Source organism: Tachypleus tridentatus, chromosome 9, assembly GCF_004210375.1.
Source record: "Tachypleus tridentatus isolate NWPU-2018 chromosome 9, ASM421037v1, whole genome shotgun sequence".
NCBI classification, from domain to species: Eukaryota; Metazoa; Arthropoda; class Merostomata; order Xiphosura; family Limulidae; genus Tachypleus; species Tachypleus tridentatus.
Window position 1 is genome coordinate 2,159,334 of NC_134833.1, and position 19,935 is coordinate 2,179,268.

The 19,935-nt window shown below is 32.5% G+C and overlaps 1 protein-coding gene across 1 annotated transcript in view; it reads left to right on the forward strand.

Annotated features, from left to right (window-relative positions):
* LOC143224652 (uncharacterized) overlaps window positions 1-19,935 on the forward strand; it is a 46,471-nt gene that overhangs the window by 16,667 nt on the left and 9,869 nt on the right. Inside the window, exons 2-5 of the mRNA XM_076452790.1 lie at window positions 6,068-7,968; window positions 8,481-8,548; window positions 13,918-14,072; window positions 15,936-16,066. Coding sequence (XP_076308905.1) covers window positions 6,259-7,968; window positions 8,481-8,548; window positions 13,918-14,072; window positions 15,936-16,066 — 2,064 coding nt within the window. The 5' untranslated portion in view covers window positions 6,068-6,258. The remainder of the gene's footprint in view (window positions 1-6,067; window positions 7,969-8,480; window positions 8,549-13,917; window positions 14,073-15,935; window positions 16,067-19,935) is intronic.

Below are 19,935 nucleotides of genomic sequence, written 5' to 3' on the forward strand. Positions count from 1 at the left end.
ATGTATTAAACAAGTATGAACTTAACTGATAGTACCCACTAGTCATATCTTACATGTATTAAATGAGTATGAACTGAACTGATAGTAGTCACTACTCATATCTTACATATAAAATTAATATGAACTGAACTGATAGTAGTTACTAATTATATCTTACATGTATTAAATAAGTATGAACTGAACTGATATTAATCACTTCTCATATATTACATGTATTAAATAAATATCAACTGAACTGATTGTAGTTACTACTCATATCTTACGTGTATTAATTAAGTATGAACTGAACTTATTGTAGTTACTACTCATATCTTACATGTATTAAAAAAGTATCAACTGAAGTGATAGTAGTTACCACTCATATCTTACATATATTAAATAAGTATGAACTGAACTGATAGTAGTCTCTACTCACATCTTACATGTATTAAATAAGTATGAACCAAACTGATAGTAGTCACTACTCATATCTTACATGTATTAAATAAGTATGAATTGAACTGATAGTAGTTACTACTCATATCTTACATGTATTAAATAAGTATGAACTGAACTGATAGTAGTTACCACTGATATCTTACATATATTAAATAAATATGAACTGAACTGATTGTAGTTACTACTGATATCTTACATGTATTAAATAAATATGAACTGAACTGATAGTAGTTACTACTCATATCTTACATATGTTAAATAAGTATGAACTGAACTGATAGTAGTTACTACTCATATCTTACATATATTAAATAAATATTAACTGAACTGATAGTATTTACTTACTTATATCTTACATTTATTAAATAAATATGAACTGAACTGATTGTAGTTACTACTCATATCTTACATGTATTAAATAAGTATGAACTGAACTGATGGTAGTTACTACTCATATCTTACATGTATTAAATAAGTATGAACTGAACTGATATTAGTCACTACTCATATCTTACATTTATTAAATAAATATGAACTGAACTGATTGTAGTTACTACTCATATCTTACATGTATTAAGTAAGTATGAACTGAACTGATATTAATCACTTTTTATATCTTATATGTATTAAATAACTATCAACTGAACTGATTGTAGTTACTTCTCATATCTTACATGTGTTAAATAAGTATGAACTGAACTTATTGTAGTTACTACTCATATCTTACATGTATTAAAAAAAGTATGAACTGAACTGATAGTAGTTACCACTCATATCTTACATATATTAAACAAGTATGAACTGAACTGATAGTAGTCACTACTCACATCTTACATGCATTAAATAAGTATGAACTGAACTGATAGTAGTTACCACTCATATCTTACATATATGAAATAAGTATGAACTGATCTGATAGTAGTCACTAGTCATATCTTACATGTATTAAATAAGTATGAACTGAACTGATAGTAGTTACTACTGATATCTTACATATATTAAATATATATGATCTGAACTGATTGTAGTTATTACTGATATCTTACATGTATTAAATAAATATGAACTTAACTGATAGTAGTTACGACTCATATCTTACATATATTAAATTAATATGAACTGATAGTAGTTACTATTCATATCTTACATGTATTTAAGTAAGTATGAACCGAACTGAACTGAACTGATAGTATTTACTACTCATATCTTACATGTATTAAATAAGTATGAACTGAACTGATATTAGTTACTTCTCATATCTTACATATATTAAATAAGTATGAACTGAACTGATAGTAGTTACTAGTCATATCTTACATACGTTAAATAAATATTAACTGAACTGATTGTAGTTACTACTTATATCTTACATGTATTAACTAAGTATGAACTGAACTTATTGTAGTTACTACTCATATATTACATGTATTAAATAAGTGCGAACTTAACTTGTACTTGATAGTACTCAGGTCTTACCTATATAATATAATAATGGACTGAACTGATAGTTGATAATGCTCAGGTCTTACATGTGTTAACTAAGTAAGAACTTAAGTGGTTTTATTAACTAAATATTAGATTAGGGTAGACGTATGCATTGATTTTAATGAGTTACTTCATCCACCCTTGGTGAAACTGGTCACGTGATCAAACCAGTGGTCAAGAGGTAATTAATTTAACACTGGTCGAGAATGTTAAATTTTGACCGTAATGCTTCAATTTACACTTATTTTCACTTCTAGAATATTTTATTTATTTCTATCGTCAAAAAGTAAGCTTTTAGGTAAAGAAACACAAGAAAGCAATTCTAAAACTGTAAGTTACAAGTGTTAAGTAACAAATAATAAACAAAATTTCAAACTAATCTGACGTGAAGAATTTTTCCAACCACGGCAACATTTTAAAGATAAAAAACAAAGTGACTTATCGTGGTTTTTTCTGTATTTGTGAAAAACTTGACAGATGGGTTTCTGTATCATAAAGTTAAATATTATTAGAATTGTAAAAGAACAACTACAAAGTAAATAAGGTGAAAAAATGTAACGAGTTCATTCATTAACTTCGAAACAAAGTTGAGCTTTCAGAGATGTTTGAAAAGTAGTAGTAAAAGATTTAAGGTTAACCATGAAGTTGACCAAGGTCAACAGGTAAGTTTCGTGAAACAGGATGTTAACTACAGGCATAGGAGGACGTGACCCAATTACAAAAAGTAACAACATTCATAAACAAAGCCGGAATAATATAAGTTAATATATATGTTAAACGGCTGGTTTGAGTTGAGAAAGTTTTTCACGTAAAAAAATTTTCTCAACCCAAACGAGCCGTTTTTACATATATATTTCTCTACAAGTGGGTTTTCTCGACATCACTGATTAATACAAGTTTTTGTATGACAGAGAGCTACTTAGTTCAGTCACACTACATTACAACACGTACGGTTAGCTAGTTCAGTGTTGTACTGTGTTATAACATTTCAACACGTACGGTTAGCTAGTTCAGTGTTGTACTGTGTCACCACATTACAACATGTACGGATAGCTAGTTCAGTGTTGTACAGTGTCACTACATAACAACATGTAGTATATTTAGTTCAGTGTCGTACTGTGTCACTACATTACAACATATAGTATACCTAGTTTAGTGTTATATTGTGTAACTACATTACAGCATGTACGGATAGCTAATTCAGTGTTGTATTGTGTCACTAGATTACAACATGTGGTATACCTACTTTAGTGTAGTACTGTTTCTCTACATTACAACATGTAGTATACCTAGTTCAGTGTTGTACTGTGTCACTACATTACAACATGCAGTTTACTTAGTTCAGTGTTGTATTGTGTCACTTGATTATAGCATGTAGTATATCTGGTTTAGTGTTGTATTGTGTGACTGCCTCACAAAGTATAAGGATAGCTGATTCACTTGGTGTTCCTTCAACTTTAGGTTTCATTGATGAATAATTAGGATTTTTTCCTTGATGTGTTTTCAATTCTAGGTTTACCATTAATCTAGCTTTAATATATATACATGTATATTTGATACTCACCATTTCACTTTATTTCTAGAGTTGAGATCTGTTCGACAGAAGATAAATAGTTGTATATTACTGATGTAGACATTCAGATATTCATAAACTTTGAAATGCATCTATTAGAGTTTAGAAATAACAATAATGAATATTTTTTAAAGTAACATTTATGATTTTAAGAGAATTCTTTCTAAAGTTTTTCTTTAGTTTTCTTGGAGATAATAATTAACTGTTCAGCTATGTTTCCACTTTTAATAGTAAGCTGAGAGTGTGTGCTATGGATTTGTTCTACTATCGTAGTTGTCTTTTTGAACACAACTCTAATTCAGTCAGTTTTTGTTTAGTATTAATCTCTGCATATCATCCCATATTTATCACTTGTGAATGAAAAACTTATCCAGGATTTCACTGCTTTTAAAAAAATAACAACAAAAGTTATAAGTTTGTTTGGAAGTTTGTCCTAAGCTACACGAAGCCCATCTGCGTTAGCCGTCCCTAATTTAACCATGTAAGACTAGAGGGAAAGCGGCTGCCAATCATCACCCACAGCCAGCTCTTGGACTGTTCTTTTACCGATGGATAATGAGATTGACCGACACATTGTAGCACCTCTACGACAGGATATTGTATGAACAATAATCTTGCGATTACTTGTTGTTGTTTTCGTGTTGTTTTTTTTCAAAGAAACAGCACGTTGGAACATCCAACACTTTGGTCCAAGAAACAGGGTGATTAAGAGAGAGAGAGTCAGAAACATATAACATGCACTTGTTTTTAACACGAAAAATTTGTTCATTTTCCAGTAACAATTTATTGAAAGCGTGTTCGTTAAAGAACAAACATCCAACCAGTTTTACGAGTATTAAACCATCCAGACAAGATCGCTAAATCCCTTGTCGGTTATTGTAGCTTATGACATATCTCTGTCGACATCCAAATGGGCCTCGTTTCGGTAAGATCCGGTATTTCTGTCGAGATACTTCAAAATCCGGAAGCCAATAAGCGGCGATTTAAGGGTATCTCAGTAAATCTGGGGCATGTGATAAAGGTTAGAGACCGCATGGTACCAGATCTTATCGGAATAACACAAAAGTGGACAGCGGTACTTCTGATTTCATGTACACCCAGAATAAAAACATATATACAAACACAAGAAGGCACACATACTACATACACACAGACACTCAACTGACCAATCTCTCACACAACAACGACTCATTCCACGTTCTTTAAACACACATAACTGACTCGTTCAACGTTAAATCACACAACAACTGATAAATTCCATGTTGTCTAAAATACACATAACGTTTATTGTGTCGTAACCCTTAAACTATGGATTGAAGGGATGTTAGTAACATAAATAGATAACTTATGTTGTTACCTAAACCTGTGGATTGAAGGTAGAGTAGTAACATAATTAGATAACTGTACGTTGTTACCCAAAGTATGGATTAAAGTGATGTTAGTAACATAAATAAATAACTGTATGTTGTTACCTAAACCTGTGGATTGGGCCTGGCATGGCCTAGCGCGTTAAGGCGTGCACTTCGTAATCTGAGGATCGCGGGTTTGCGCCCGAGTCGCGCCAAAACATGCTCGCTCTCCCAGCCGTGGGGGCGTTATAATGTGACGGTCAATCCCACTTTTCGTTGGTAAAAGAGTAGCCCAAGAGTTGGCGGTGGGTGGTGATGACTAGCTGCCTTCCCTCTAGTCTTACACTGCTAAATTAGGGACGGCTAGCACAGATAGCCCTCGAGTAGCTTTGTGCGAAATTCCAAAACAAACAAACAACCTGTGGATTGAAGGTAGAGTAGTAACATAAATAGATAACTGTACGTTGGTACCTAAAACTTTGGATTAATGGTAGGGTATTAACATAAATAGATAACTGTACGTTGGTACCCTAAAACTTTGGATTAATGGTAGGGGTATTAACATAAATAGATAACTGTATGTTGTTACCCTAAAACTTTGGATTAATGGTAGGGTATTAACATAAATAGATAACTGTACGTTGGTACCCTAAACCTGTGGATTAATGGTAGGATATTAACATGAATAGATAACTATATGTTGTTACTCTGTAGAGTGAAGGTAGGGTATTAACATAAATAGATTACTCTGTAGATTGAAGGTAGGGTAGTAACATAAATAGATAACTGTATGCTGTTACTCTGTAGATTGAAGGTAGGGTATTAACATAAATAGATAACTGTACGTTGTTACTCTGTAGATTGAAGGTAGGGTAGTAACATAAATAGATAACTGTATGTTGTTACTCTGTAGATTGAAGGTAGGGTAGTAACATAAATAGATAACTGTACGTTGTTACTCTGTAGATTGAAGAAAGAGTAGTAACGTAAATAGATAACTGTATGTTGTTACTCTGTAGATTGAAGGTAGGGTATTTTATGAATAAGTGATAAATGAGATTTTAACCCTAAATGAGAATGTTACTTGTCCACTTCAAGTTGTGCTCATTTCAAAGACCTTTTGTATTTTTATTAAAAATTGTTAATGTTAGTGTTGTGTTAATAATTATTTTAACTTTCGCACAATAAATCAAATGTTATCAAGTTTGTTTTTTACCTTAAGATTCGTCTGTTATAACAGAAACAAGTTCTTTACATTTCTACAAGGAGAAGTCAGAACACACAAACAACGGATCTCGAGGCTACACTGGCTTACTAAAAGAAGTCCCCACAGAATCTGTTTCTACTAATGATGACACAAGCAGCTATGGCAAACAAGACGACCAAGAGAGGTATTTTGACCCCAGTGGAAACATGGAGAACGTGAATGTAACAACGAGACTGAACACCAACAACACATCACGATTAATTTATGATAGAAGACTGCACCAAAAGAATGAAGACATTTTAATAATCAGTAAGCCAGTCCGGCGGTACTCACAACATGTTTTAGACGTCATTAACATAAAATATGTGGTGAAGAAGGAGCCAGAAGTTAAGGTGAATGAAATACGTTCTAGAATCACCTTCTCTCGTCCAAAAGAGAGAAGCAGGAGAGAAGATAGGGACCACGAGATAACTTTATCTAGTTTTAACATTAGCAAAAACACCTTAAACGTATCTGTCAGACACCTTTCTCATTCATTCTCACCAGGTGGAACAGATGTGGGTGGTGGTGGTGTCAATACTGTGGCCTTGACGTACGACAATAACCTATCCTCAAGTCCCGCCTCCAGTGAAGCTGTAGTTAAAGAATATTCCACCGAGGTTTTCAAATCTAGAGAAACGTCTTGGAGGCATCAAAAATACGCTGTGAAACAAACGAAGTCCAAAAGGGATACCAACATCAGTAGACAAACAGAAGACACAACAATAACACATTCCTTTATCGAACAAGGGAACCTGACTGGAGTCAATAACGAAAAATCTCGTCAGTGGATGTCACTCGATCAGTCTGACCTATCAAAAGTGGATAACAACATGGCCACAATGGAGAGCTTCGAATCGGTTAGAATTTGGCCTGAAAATGTGGATGGTAAAGAGAACTCTACAAGTTTTGGGAATATTGACAGCAATCTGTCAACACGTCAGGCAAGAAACAGAACAAATCTTCAACTTAATTTAATTAACAGAGAACCAGTTTTTAATCGTTTCATCCCAGGTTCTTCAGAGGGTAATATTACAAGCGTTGGAATCAAAACGACAGTTTCTGTTTCATTAAACCTCTCGAAGATTGTTTCTGAGAATGAAAATATCACAAACACCAAACAAGCAATCTTTCAAAATGAAAGTATCAAAAATAAAGGACAAATCGTTTCTGATGACGACAGTGAGAACCAAACAGTACAGATTGGTTCTGATGACGACAGTAAGAACCAAACAGTACAGATTGTTTCTGATGACGATACTAAAAACCAAACAGATCAGATTGTTTCTGATGACGACAGTGAGAACCAAACAGATCAGATTGTTTCTAATGACGATAATAAGAACCAAACAAATGAAGTCGTTTCCGATTATGACAATAAAAACCAAACGAATCACATTGTTTCCGTTAATGACAATAAGAACCAAACAGATCAAATTGTTTCGAATGACGACACTAAGAACCAAACGGATGAAGCAATTCTTCACGACGAAAGTACTAATGTAACAAAATATTCAGCTTACACTGGAGATGTCATAGAGCCAACGACAACAGAAGATGAATTAAAAGATCCAACCACCACATTAAACTCGACAACATATCTTCTAGTACCTCTATCACAGAGAACCAAGAGTTTTACTACACATCAGGCTACTGAGACCTCTAACTATTTAACAACAACAGTAAAGGAAGGGACGACGATACGACATACAATCTATAATGTAACGTCCCCCACAACTGGTACTTCAGACCCTCCTGTGGTTGTAGTTCGAATAGCAGGAGCATTGAAAATTATAAAAGGAATCAAATGGAAGATAGAACTTACCAGAAGATACACGGAACAGTATATAAGACTTTCCTCACTACTGAGAAATTTGGTAAGTCGTTTATTTCACTTGGCTATGTAAGAATGAAACATACAAACATAATCAGTAAACACAGGAATCACATTTTACAACAATATCTAGTCTTAATATTTTAAAGATACAAAAACAGCCTAGTTAGAAAAATACTTTACATCTATTACAAATAATTATAAAAGCTTTAAAAGCATTAAAGCTCAACCCTGAAAATAGATTCATGCAATTTTTACTGCCGTAAGTACAAGAACTCTATATCACAAGAGACAAACACGGTTACCTACAAATATTTCCTTACTAACACAGATATTTGATTACATTCTAACAGTTTTCGTTACTAACACAGATATTTTAATATTCAACAAACAGTTTTCGTTACTAACACAGACATTTGATTACATTCTAACAGTTCTCGTTACTAACACAGGTGTTTACTAATAATTAATCTCAGGACATGACTAACACATTATCTTTTAGATTTCATTGTTTACATAGGTGATGGTAGAACTCAGTGTCATTTTCATTTTCAGATAGAAGACATTTTTTGGAGGTCACCATTACGAAAAATATTGATTGAGGTCGAAATTGACGGATTTAGGCAAGTAAGAATTAAACTAATAATAAAACCGTTTCACTAACTTATGTGAGTCATTTTAATAAACAAACAAAAGTTAAAACTGCAAACCAACTTACATTATTTTAAAGTTATCAATACGAGTAATATTAAAGTAGTTCATTCAAATAAGTATTAGTTTTTTAAATGGAACATTGTCCTTCTTTGTGTGTGTTATGTTTTTGATAACGAGAAGACTGTCCATTAATTGTTCGAGTAGTTTTTTTTAATAACTGGAACATTGTTAATTCACTGATTGTGTTGTGTTTTAATAAGTACAGTATTTTCTATTTATTATTTGTTTTGTCTTAATAAGTGAAATCTTGGCCATTTATTATTTTTTTGTTTTAATAAATGGCAGATTCTCCATTTATTGTTCGTTTTATTCAATAAGTGAAACATTGTCCACTTATTCTTTGTTTTGTTCAATAAGTGAAATATTGTCCATTTATTCTTTGTTTTGTTTTAATTACAGGAAAATTGTCCATTTATTATTTGTTTTCTTTTAAAAAGTGGAAGATTTTCCAATTATTATTTGTTTTATTTTAATAAGTGGAAGTTTGTACATTTACTCTTTGTTTTATTTTAATAAGTGGAAGTTTGTACATTTACTCTTTGTTTTATTTTAATAAGTGGAAGTTTGTACATTTACTCTTTGTTTTATTTTAATAAGTGAAAGTTTGTACATTTACTCTTTGTTTTGTTTTAATAAGTGGAAGTTTGTACATTTATTCTTTGTTTTATTTTAATAAGTGGAAGTTTGTACATTTACTCTTTGTTTTGTTTTAATAAGTGGAAGTTTGTACATTTATTATTTGTTTTGTTTTAATAAGTGGAAGTTTGTACATTTATTATTTGTTTTGTTTTAATAAGTGGAAGTTTGTACATTTATTATTTGTTTTGTTTTAATAAGTGGAAGACTGTCCATTAATTATTTGTTTTGTTTTAATAAGTGGAAGTTTGTACATTTATTATTTGTTTTATTTTAATAAGTGGAAGATTGTCCATTCATTGTTTGTTTTGTTTTAATAAGTGGAAGTTTGTACATTTATTCTTTGTTTTATTTCAGTAAGTGGTAGACTGTCCATTCATTGTTTGTTTTATTTCAATAAGTGGTAGACTGTCCATTCATGGTTTGTTTTGTTTCAATAAGTGGTAGACTGTCCACTCATTGTTTGTTTTGTTTCAATAAGTGGTAGACTGTCCATTCATTTATTGTTTTGTTTCAATAAGTGGTAGACTGTCCATTCATTGTTTGTTTTGTTTCAATAAGTGGTAGATTGTCCACTCATTGTTTGTTTTGTTTCAATAAGTGGTAGATTGTCCATTCATTTATTGTTTTGTTTCAATAAGTGGTAGATTGTCCATTCATTTATTGTTTTGTTTCAATAAGTGGTAGACTGTCCACTCATTGTTTGTTTTGTTTCAATAAGTGGTAGATTGTCCACTCATTGTTTGTTTTGTTTCAATAAGTGGTAGACTGTCCACTCATTGTTTGTTTTGTTTCAATAAGTGGTAGACTGTCCACTCATTGTTTGTTTTGTTTCAATAAGTGGTAGACTGTCCACTCATTGTTTGTTTTGTTTCAATAAGTGGTAGACTGTCCATTCATTTATTGTTTTGTTTCAATAAGTGGTAGACTGTCCATTCATTGTTTGTTTTGTTTCAATAAGTGGTAGACTGTCCACTCATTGTTTGTTTTGTTTCAATAAGTGGTAGACTGTCCATTCATTTATTGTTTTGTTTCAATAAGTGGTAGACTGTCCATTCATTTATTGTTTTGTTTCAATAAGTGGTAGACTGTCCATTCATTTATTGTTTTGTTTCAATAAGTGGTAGACTGTCCATTCATTTATTGTTTTGTTTCAATAAGTGGTAGACTGTCCATTCATTTATTGTTTTGTTTCAATAAGTGGTAGACTGTCCATTCATTTATTGTTTTGTTTCAATAAGTGGTAGACTGTCCATTCATTTATTGTTTTGTTTCAATAAGTGGTAGACTGTCCATTCATTGTTTGTTTTGTTTCAATAAGTGGTAGACTGTCCATTCATTGTTTGTTTTGTTTCAATAAGTGGTAGACTGTCCATTCATTGTTTGTTTTGTTTCAATAAGTGGTAGATTGTCCATTCATTTATTGTTTTGTTTCAATAAGTGGTAGACTGTCCATTCATTGTTTGTTTTGTTTCAATAAGTGGTAGACTGTCCACTCATTGTTTGTTTTGTTTCAATAAGTGGTAGACTGTCCATTCATTGTTTGTTTTGTTTCAATAAGTGGTAGATTGTCCATTCATTTATTGTTTTGTTTCAATAAGTGGTAGACTGTCCATTCATTTATTGTTTTGTTTCAATAAGTGGTAGACTGTCCATTCATTGTTTGTTTTGTTTCAATAAGTGGTAGATTGTCCATTCATTGTTTGTTTTGTTTCAATAAGTGGTAGACTGTCCATTCATTGTTTGTTTTGTTTCAATACGTGGTAGACTGTCCACTCATTGTTTGTTTTGTTTCAATAATGGTAGATTGTCCATTCATTGTTTGTTTTGTTTCAATAAGTGGTAGATTGTCCATTCATTGTTTGTTTTGTTTCAATAAGTGGTAGATTGTCCATTCATTGTTTGTTTTGTTTCAATAAGTGGTAGACTGTCCATTCATTGTTTGTTTTGTTTCAATAAGTGGTAGACTCTCCATTCATTTATTGTTTTGTTTCAATAAGTGGTAGACTGTCCATTCATTTATTGTTTTGTTTCAATAAGTGGTAGACTGTCCATTCATTGTTTGTTTTGTTTCAATAAGTGGTAGACTGTCCATTCATTGTTTGTTTTGTTTCAATAAGTGGTAGACTGTCCATTCATTTATTGTTTTGTTTCAATAAGTGATAGACTGTCCATTCATTGTTTGTTTTGTTTCAATAAGTGGTAGACTGTCCACTCATTGTTTGTTTTGTTTCAATAAGTGGTAGACTGTCCATTCATTGTTTGTTTTGTTTCAATAAGTGGTAGACTGTCCATTCATTGTTTGTTTTGTTTCAATAAGTGGTAGATTGTCCATTCATTGTTTGTTTTGTTTCAATGAGTGGTAGATTGTCCATTCATTGTTTGTTTTGTTTCAATGAGTGGTAGACTGTCCATTCATTGTTTGTTTTGTTTCAATAAGTGGTAGACTGTCCATTCATTTATTGTTTTGTTTCAATAAGTGGTAGACTGTCCATTCATTGTTTGTTTTGTTTCAATAAGTGGTAGACTGTCCATTCATTGTTTGTTTTGTTTCAATAAGTGGTAGACTGTCCATTCATTTATTGTTTTGTTTCAATAAGTGATAGACTGTCCATTCATTGTTTGTTTTGTTTCAATAAGTGGTAGACTGTCCACTCATTGTTTGTTTTGTTTCAATAAGTGGTAGACTGTCCACTCATTGTTTGTTTTGTTTCAATAAGTGGTAGACTGTCCACTCATTGTTTGTTTTGTTTCAATAAGTGGTAGATTGTCCATTCATTGTTTGTTTTGTTTCAATGAGTGGTAGATTGTCCATTCATTGTTTGTTTTGTTTCAATGAGTGGTAGACTGTCCATTCATTGTTTGTTTTGTTTCAATAAGTGATAGACTGTCCATTCATTGTTTGTTTTGTTTCAATAAGTGGTAGACTGTCCACTCATTGTTTGTTTTGTTTCAATAAGTGGTAGACTGTCCATTCATTGTTTGTTTTGTTTCAATAAGTGGTAGACTGTCCACTCATTGTTTGTTTTGTTTCAATAAGTGGTAGACTGTCCATTCATTGTTTGTTTTGTTTCAATAAGTGGTAGATTGTCCATTCATTTATTGTTTTGTTTCAATAAGTGGTAGACTGTCCATTCATTTATTGTTTTGTTTCAATAAGTGGTAGACTGTCCATTCATTGTTTGTTTTGTTTCAATAAGTGGTAGACTGTCCATTCATTGTTTGTTTTGTTTCAATAAGTGGTAGACTGTCCATTCATTGTTTGTTTTGTTTCAATACGTGGTAGACTGTCCACTCATTGTTTGTTTTGTTTCAATAATGGTAGATTGTCCATTCATTGTTTGTTTTGTTTCAATAAGTGGTAGATTGTCTATTCATTGTTTGTTTTGTTTCAATAAGTGGTAGATTGTCCATTCATTGTTTGTTTTGTTTCAATAAGTGGTAGACTGTCCATTCATTGTTTGTTTTGTTTCAATAAGTGGTAGACTCTCCATTCATTTATTGTTTTGTTTCAATAAGTGGTAGACTGTCCATTCATTTATTGTTTTGTTTCAATAAGTGGTAGACTGTCCATTCATTGTTTGTTTTGTTTCAATAAGTGGTAGACTGTCCATTCATTGTTTGTTTTGTTTCAATAAGTGGTAGACTGTCCATTCATTTTTTGTTTTGTTTCAATAAGTGATAGACTGTCCATTCATTGTTTGTTTTGTTTCAATAAGTGGTAGACTGTCCACTCATTGTTTGTTTTGTTTCAATAAGTGGTAGACTGTCCACTCATTGTTTGTTTTGTTTCAATAAGTGGTAGACTGTCCACTCATTGTTTGTTTTGTTTCAATAAGTGGTAGATTGTCCATTCATTGTTTGTTTTGTTTCAATGAGTGGTAGATTGTCCATTCATTGTTTGTTTTGTTTCAATGAGTGGTAGACTGTCCATTCATTGTTTGTTTTGTTTCAATAAGTGATAGACTGTCCATTCATTGTTTGTTTTGTTTCAATAAGTGGTAGACTGTCCACTCATTGTTTGTTTTGTTTCAATAAGTGGTAGACTGTCCATTCATTTATTGTTTTGTTTCAATAAGTGGTAGACTGTCCATTCATTTATTGTTTTGTTTCAATAAGTGGTAGACTGTCCATTCATTTATTGTTTTGTTTCAATAAGTGGTAGACTGTCCATTCATTGTTTGTTTTGTTTCAAAAGTGGTAGACTGTCCATTCATTGTTTGTTTTGTTTCAATAAGTGGTAGATTGTCCATTCATTGTTTGTTTTGTTTCAATGAGTGGTAGATTGTCCATTCATTGTTTGTTTTGTTTCAATGAGTGGTAGACTGTCCATTACGAGAGGAAGTTGCTACAACTATTGCAACCAAAAAATGTCGTGTAAAACTGATTGACAAATATTTCACGTCATATAGATACAATAATATCATAAAGGCATGCATAAAATAGATGTAAGATTAAAATGGCTTCACACGCCACCAACTCGATAAATGTAAAATTAAATAAAACCTGTATATAAATAATAAGCATATCTCCTGCCAAATGTTACGTAGCTTCAACTTCATTATCAGCTGTTTATTTATACAATAACGATTGTATCAATACGTTAATATTAAACATTTACTTTATTGTTACTATATTTCAGCCAAGGAAGTGTTATAGTTGACTTTTTCGTAGTGTTGAAGAAAGATGACACCAAAATTGACGTTCAGTCACTGATACAAGTATTTAACAACAACTTACGAAAGAATACTTCACTTGGGAATTTCACTGTAGATCCTGGCTTTACTACATTTGAAGGTAACTTTACGGTCTATATAAACATATGATGATGATTCTTTATGCTAAAGGTTTCCTGCTTGACGCTATTCACTGTAAGGGAATTCAATAAAATAAATATTTAAGAAAGATAACATGTATATATATCAAGATAACAGGTATATATATCAAGAGGTCCTGCATACATTCGTAAATGTAGAAGGAATTTAAAATTTGGAATAAATGAACATTAGTAAATTATACTGACCGTATAAACAGCACTGAACATGCGATTTATACTGCACGTGTAAATTACACTAAACGTATAAATTATTCTAAACGTATAAATTATTCTGAACGTCTAAATTTTCTAAACGTATAATTTGTACTGGACGTGTCAATTATACTAAACGTATAAATTGTACTGAACGTGTCAATTATACTAAACGTATAAATTGTACTGAACGTGTCAATTATACTGCACGTATAAATTGTACTGAACGTGTCAATTATACTGCACGTATAAATTATACTAGACATGTTAATTATACTAAACGTATAAATTATACTATACATGTAAATTGAACTGCACGTGTAAATTATACTAGACATGTAAATTATACTGCACGTGTAAATTATACCAAACGTTTAAATTTTTCTAAACGTATAAATTGTACTGAACATGTAAGTTATACTAAACGTAGAAATTGTACTGAACATGTAAATTATACTGGATATATTATTCAATGAGGAATATACCTTTCGTGAATCAAGAAAACCGTTTAACTACTAGAAATGTTAGAGAAACCGTACAAATACAACAAGAATTTGATGTTAACTATGGATGATGGACATGATGTAACTTGTGTTACATGACAACTTCTTTAGTACATACACAGCACACAGTAACTATTATCTTTACAATTGTTGATTGGGTTAAATAGTTGATTTGTGTATAGTAGTTCGTTTGTGGACTTGGATCAAGATAGAAATAGTATTTATAAACTTTCATATTATTTAGAATCAAACTAGTTATTGTTACTTTGCATTCCTAGTTCTTCTGTGGTGTTTCAAAATCAAAACATAAAAGTGTGATTTCTACGTTTTCTAGTTCAGTAAATAGAAAGTGATATTTTTACATAGTCAGATGAAATATAAGGAAACTTCTGTGGAGATAAAGTTATGTATGTATTGTACGTGCTAACATTCCAAAACAGGATGCGAGACTTCTCCTTGGGTTCATTTTTCACTCTCTTGTTCCTGAATTCAGGTCACATATTCTTGTTTTAACTAGCACATATAAATCAAAATTTGTTGCCCGTTTTTGTTGTGTGATTGTTCGATAGTTTTAACTGTGTGTTAGGATACTCTTAGCAACCTATGAAGTCGCTCTCTACAACTACAAAATTCATAAGTTGCAACATAAAAGTCGCTAGTGCGGTCGTTAGCGAAGACCTAAAAGTCGGTATTTGCAACTCAACTGCCACAAAAGTGTTGGTGTGAAATATAAGTGTATCGTTATAATATTGAATTTAGCCTACCCAGATTGTGTTTAGTATCGTTATAATATTGAATTTAGCCTACCCAGATTGTGTTTAAAGACAACTGTAATATGATTTTTTTCAGCTTATAATGAGTATTATTTATTACAATACAGTAAGAAGATATAATGTGCTATATACACACATACAGTAAGAAGATATAATGTGCTATATATACACACATACAGTAAGAAGATATAATGTGCTATATACACACATACAGTAAGAAGTTATAATGTACTATATATACACACATACAGTAAGAAGTTATAATGTACTATATATACACACATACAGTAAGAAGATATAATGTACTATATATACACACATACAGTAAGATGATATAATATCTATTCTTCTCCAGTGATATCTATAAAGAAGCCTACACCAACACTTGAAGGTATAGCCGAGCCATCCATACCACAGTGGGCTATAGCTGTCGTTGTCATAGCTACAGCGTCGCTTATCTTCACCATTCTATTTGGTGCAGTGACCGTGAGTAGTTTCACCTTGTCTACTATGGTTACGGTGTAACCATCAGCACTTCTTTTATAACTATGAGTATACTTAAGGGATAATAATTCTATATATTTATTTCTTCTTGTTTATTTACTGTTTTTACACAGCTTTCATAAATCAAAACTTCTGTTGTTAAATGGTTCTCACTTTATCAAAGTTCACGTTTAGGTTGTGATAAATTTACTCTTTTTTGGACGTCAACAACACGTCCATGTCTGTCTTTCAACTTACCTATATATGAGTTTTACCATTGAGAAAGTCAACAACACGTCCATGACTATACCGTTCTTAAAGTTATAACATGGAACAAAGTATACAGTTCATTGGTTGTGTAATATACCGTTCATAAAGTTATAACATAGCACAAAGTATACAGTTCATTGGTTGTATAACATACCGTTCGTAAAGTAATACTTCATTCATTATAATGCAAAGTTACAATTTGTTAAACAACAGGTCACCTCTCTTACTTCAGTAGTAAGTGTCCTAACTGATAATATACAATTCAACACATAACCAATCAGTAAAATCCAACATTCCGTCCTTACTACGTAATCCAATCAGTAAAATCTAACATTCCGTCCTTATTACGTAACCCAATCAGTAAAATCTAACACGCCGTCCTTACTACATAACGAATCACTATAATCTAAAACGTCATACTTATTACGTAACCCAATCAGTAAAATCTAACACGCCGTCCTTACTACATAACGAATCACTATAATCTAAAACGTCATACTTTTACGTAACCCAATCAGTAAAATCTAACACGCCGTCCTTACTACGTAACGTATCACTATAGTCTAAAACATCATACTTATTACGTAACCCAATCAGTAAAATCTAACACGCCGTCCTTACTACATAACGAATCACTATAATCTAAAACGTCATACTTATTACGTAACATAATCAGTAAAATCTAACACGCCGTCCTTACTACATAACGAATCACTATAATCTAAAACGTCATACTTATTACGTAACCCAATCAGTAAAATCTAACACGCCGTCCTTACTACATAACGAATCACTATAATCTAAAACATCATACTTATTACGTAACCCAATCAGTAAAATCTAACACGCCGTCCTTACTACGTAACGTATCACTATAATCTAAAACGTCATACTTATTACGTAACCCAATCAGTAAAATCTAACACGCCGTCCTTACTACATAACGAATCACTATAATCTAAAACGTCATACTTATTACGTAACCCAATCAGTAAAATCTAACACGCCGTCCTTACTACGTAACGTATCACTATAATCTAAAACATCATACTTATTACGTAACCCAATCAGTAAAATCTAACACGCCGTCCTTACTACATAACGAATCACTATAATCTAAAACGTCATACTGATTACGTAACCCAATCAGTAAAATCTAACACGCCGTCCTTACTACGTAACGTATCACTATAATCTAAAACGTCATACTGATTACGTAACCTAATCAGTAAAATCTAACACGCCGTCCTTACTACATAACGAATCACTATAATCTAAAACGTCATACTTATTACGTAACCCAATCAGTAAAATCTAACACGCCGTCCTTACTACATAACGAATCACTATAATCTAAAACGTCATACTTATTACGTAACACAATCAGTAAAATCTAACACGCCGTCCTTACTACGTAACGTATCACTATAATCTAAAACATCATACTTATTACGTAACCCAATCAGTAAAATCTAACACGCCGTCCTTACTACATAACGAATCACTATAATCTAAAACGTCATACTTATTACGTAACCTAATCAGTAAAATCTAACACGCCGTCCTTACTACATAACGAATCACTATAATCTAAAACGTCATACTTATTACGTAACACAATCAGTAAAATCTAACACGCCGTCCTTACTACGTAACGAATCACTATAATCTAAAACGTCATACTTATTACGTAACCCAATCAGTAAAATCTAACACGCCGTCCTTACTACGTAACGTATCACTATAATCTAAAACGTCATACTTATTACGTAACCCAATCAGTAAAATCTAACACGCCGTCCTTACTACATAACGAATCACTATAATCTAAAACGTCATACTTATTACGTAACCCAATCAGTAAAATCTAACACGCCGTCCTTACTACATAACGAATCACTATAATCTAAAACATCATACTTATTACGTAACCCAATCAGTAAAATCTAACACGCCGTCCTTACTACGTAACGTATCACTATAATCTAAAACGTCATACTTATTACGTAACCCAATCAGTAAAATCTAACACGCCGTCCTTACTACATAACGAATCACTATAATCTAAAACGTCATACTTATTACGTAACCCAATCAGTAAAATCTAACACGCCGTCCTTACTACGTAACGTATCACTATAATCTAAAACATCATACTTATTACGTAACCCAATCAGTAAAATCTAACACGCCGTCCTTACTACATAACGAATCACTATAATCTAAAACGTCATACTTATTACGTAACCCAATCAGTAAAATCTAACACGCCGTCCTTACTACGTAACGAATCACTATAATCTAAAACATCATACTTACTATTATTTGATAGATTGTTTAGGCAGAGTATTGATGGTGAAACTTTGTAGAATGGACGGCAACTGCCTGTTATGGAGACACAAGTGTAGAGGACGACGTTTCGAAAGTCTTCCGCCTTTCGTCTTCAAGTCAGTGTCTGTAATTTCTTGGTAGGTGTTTGGGTTAAATTATTATTTCGTTCCCCCGAAGGGGTATGAAAAATAGCCCGGGGCGGTCAGAAACTCTTGTTTCTCTTCACCCTCATGCGGCTAGAGTTAATCTGGCTCATAATTTGAAACTTATTAACTGAATTGTAGTAACACTTATTTACCAAACTATAGTGGTGGTAGTAAGTTACCTTGACAGGTTTATTATCTCTTTGAGGCGCATCGGTCGAAGCTGCTGAAAGGGCTGCGTGTGAGAGTCGGACGTGAAGCTGCAACATACATTCTTTGGACAGTATCTATTGATGTAGTTGTGGTCACAGCAGGGAGATGCAAGGTCAGCACAGTTAACACACGTGACTATATTTTACAAGAATTTAGATACTTAATAGCGGGCCTCTTTTCAGGGCTAGGGTCTATAGATCCAATGAAACTGAGATTGTGCCGTGGGGGAAAACGAGAGTACCCCGAGAAAACCCATTTACACTGGTAGGGCGCCGCATAATCTACCCAACCAGTGCCCAACACTGAAAGTTAAATGATATATATGATTAGATATTTGAGTTTACATTCAGGGCGTGAATAAAGTTGTAAGGAGATAGGTATCACTGACATGTTCGCGGGGTGGCTGCTAGTTGTCTTATTAATTGGGTACGATTACATGTTTTTGTTTTTATAGTATTGTGATGCTAGAGAGATTAGTCTATTCTTAAGGGTCGGGATGTTGCTTGCTTTCTCGATATAAACAGTCGGTGTGTATGCAGGGAGACGATATGGAAGAATAGTTTTGGTTCTGCAACCCTTGACAACTGATTCTTCTTAAATAGAAGATTCGTTTATAAACTTTTGTGAGAATGTTTTTGAAGTGATCGGTCCATGTTAGTTTCCTGTTGAATGTGATGCCAAGAAATGTTATGGTGGGTTAGAATTGAAACTCTGTATTCATCATTTTAAGTTTGACTTTTGAAATAGATTTGTTTTACCTGGAGATTTTGCGTTTAAATATTATGGCCCGAGTTTTGGTTGCATTGAGTGCTACTCGCTAGATGTTGCACCAGGCAGTTATACTGTTAAGGGTGGTTTGAACTTTCGAAGTTGCTAGCAGTGGTTCACGTGACGTGCTCCTTACTGCTTTGTCGT